This window comes from Phanerochaete carnosa (assembly GCF_000300595.1).
Source record: "Phanerochaete carnosa HHB-10118-sp unplaced genomic scaffold PHACAscaffold_905, whole genome shotgun sequence".
Taxonomy (NCBI): Eukaryota; Fungi; Basidiomycota; class Agaricomycetes; order Polyporales; family Phanerochaetaceae; genus Phanerochaete; species Phanerochaete carnosa.
In genome coordinates this window covers 1-2,316 of record NW_006768532.1, presented here as the reverse complement: position 1 = coordinate 2,316, position 2,316 = coordinate 1, and the positions used below count along the sequence as shown (strand labels likewise).

The window sequence follows — 2,316 nt, the reverse complement described above, 5'->3', positions numbered from 1 at the left end:
TTGACCAAAGTGTGAGCCATGCCCTTCGTCCTCTCAAGCAGGTCCAACAGTTGGAGGCTGAATAAAATTTTGAAGGGTATAGCTTCAGTTAACAATGCTGAATCTATCGATATTGAAGCAAAGGCCCTTTGCTACAACTACCATGATTTGGCAGAAGCCAAGGTACTACCACACAGCTGGGATGGTAGGGCTATTTTCTTTTGGCAATTTTAAAGCTTCACTGATAGATAATTCATTCTTAGAGCGAGCAACTAGCTGGAGATATCCTGAGAACATGCCCAATCACTTGCGAGAGGTTGCGCAGGGAGATCCACTGTACACCAGCTTCGTCGACTATTTTGGAGATGATGTATCCGGTAATCGCTCAAAGTCTTGGAACAAACACTGGAATGCCTATGTCACACATCGGAATCTGCCACGCGAGCTTCTGCAGCAAGAATTCCATACGCACTTTTTATCCGCTTCCCAGCATGCCTCAATTGCCGAACAGTTCATGGCGTTTAAGAAAATCCTCGAATCTATGCACACCAACCCTGTTGTTGTCCGGGACGGCATCACCGGAGAGAATGTCCGCTTCCGGCTTCATGTCAATGCTCAACCATCTGACAACCCCATGCAGAGTGAAGTATCTGCTCATATCGGTGGACGTGGTAATTGCTACTGTCGAAAGTGCGATGCAGGTAGTGATGTGCAGGCCCGGCTTGGGCTCAAAGCCCAGGCTTGGGCTCGGCTTAGAAGGGCCAGGGCCTGAGACGAGGACAAGCCCGGCCCTGAGCCCTGAGAGCAGGCCAGGTCAGGCCCGGCTCGGGCTTAAGCCCTGGGCTTGTAACGTGTCGAAGGGCCTCTGGTACTGTTGGGACCCCGTAGACCCTTCACCGCTCGAGATACCTTTCTCGCTCTGTACACCCAAATAGTCTGAATCTTGCCTGCTCAAACTCGAGTATATCATACAATAGAAGCTTCATTGATGTACAAACCAACCTACATAGAGCCTACATTACTGGGTACTGGCGGTGGTGGTGACAGGTGACTCAGTAGATAAATCCTCATAGATGTTGTCGTCGTCCTCCAATATCTCATCCCATGAGTGCTCACCACCTTCCTTCGACTCGTCACCCTCTACCAGCTCACCATCATTGGTAGTAGTGTCAACACTGTCATCTGCCGCATCCAAAAGTGACTCATCTTCTTGCGCCGAACAAGGGCCATGTTCTTTGAACAGCAGGTCACGCTGGATGGCGCACTTGAGGCATTGCAAGCCCTCGACAATATCACCCTTGAGACGGTTACGGCGTTTGCTGATAGTTATGCCACCCTGCGAGAAGGCACGTTCACTTGAGACCGACATTGCCATTATAGGAAGGTAGTCCAACGCAAGCGAAGCCCACGTAGGATACCGGTATGCGTTCCGCTGTCAAGAGCAATGAGTAAAGACTTGTTTCGCATTCGAAAATTTGAGACATACCCCCCACCACTGCACATGAGAGACGCCCGGAGGGATATCTTCTCTCGTCTGAAGATAACGACAATACTCTGCATACCATGGCTTGCTTGCACTTGTACTGTCCGAACCTAGCTGCGTCTTATCGTCATCTGACTCGTCATCCGAGAGAACGCGCTTGCTCGTCTGCGGCTTGAGAGAGGCGCCGGGCTTGGAAGATGTGGCCGTTGCAGCTGACTGCATTGAAGCAGCGTTAAGCTTCGTGTAGCGTTCACTAAACTGCTACAAATGTAAGCGAAAATGATCTTGTCAAGCATATAAGCAACTCACGACTTGTTCCATTAATGCTTCGGCCTCCTTCTGAAGGCCAACATCCCAATGCTTCTCGAAATGAGAACCTTTGGCGTCAGGTGCGAGATCTGCGTTAGAGACACACATTAGTCATGAATGCACAAAGTGCTACCCAATGAGAATACGTACACATTGAGATGATGTAAGCCTTCGAGTCACCCATCTTGTCGTAGTACTCCGCAATCTTGTCTGCACCCGCATGCAGTGCATTGGAGAAGTGAGAGTAGCGATCCTTTGCGGCACGTGTGGACCATGCCTTGTACAAGCCTTCGAGAGCTGGAATGGCATACTGCAGGCACGGGTGAGTTTCAGATGAAAACGCATGCTGGCGTTCATCAGCATGCTGTAGTTCAAGATGTTAGCGGCGTACAATGACCAGTGCAAATAACCTTACTGCGAGCAGCTGCGTGAACAGATCCGCACGCTCCCACTCGTCGCTTGTCAGCCGCAGCGCCTCTAGCTTGCGCCACTTTGTTTTGTCCTTCTCATCACGGGCTATAGCTGTTACAAAGTTGTCGACATGC

General features: G+C 50.3%; 1 protein-coding gene across 1 annotated transcript; it reads right to left on the bottom strand.

The window, feature by feature from the left end:
* Window positions 1-997: 997 nt before the first annotated feature.
* PHACADRAFT_109346 (uncharacterized protein) lies at window positions 998-2,316 on the bottom strand (the record flags this gene model as incomplete). The annotated part of the gene is made up of 5 exons (XM_007403238.1): window positions 998-1,411; window positions 1,466-1,720; window positions 1,772-1,860; window positions 1,922-2,135; window positions 2,187-2,316. Coding segments are annotated over 5 exons (1,102 nt in total), but the record flags the coding sequence as incomplete, so codon positions are not given.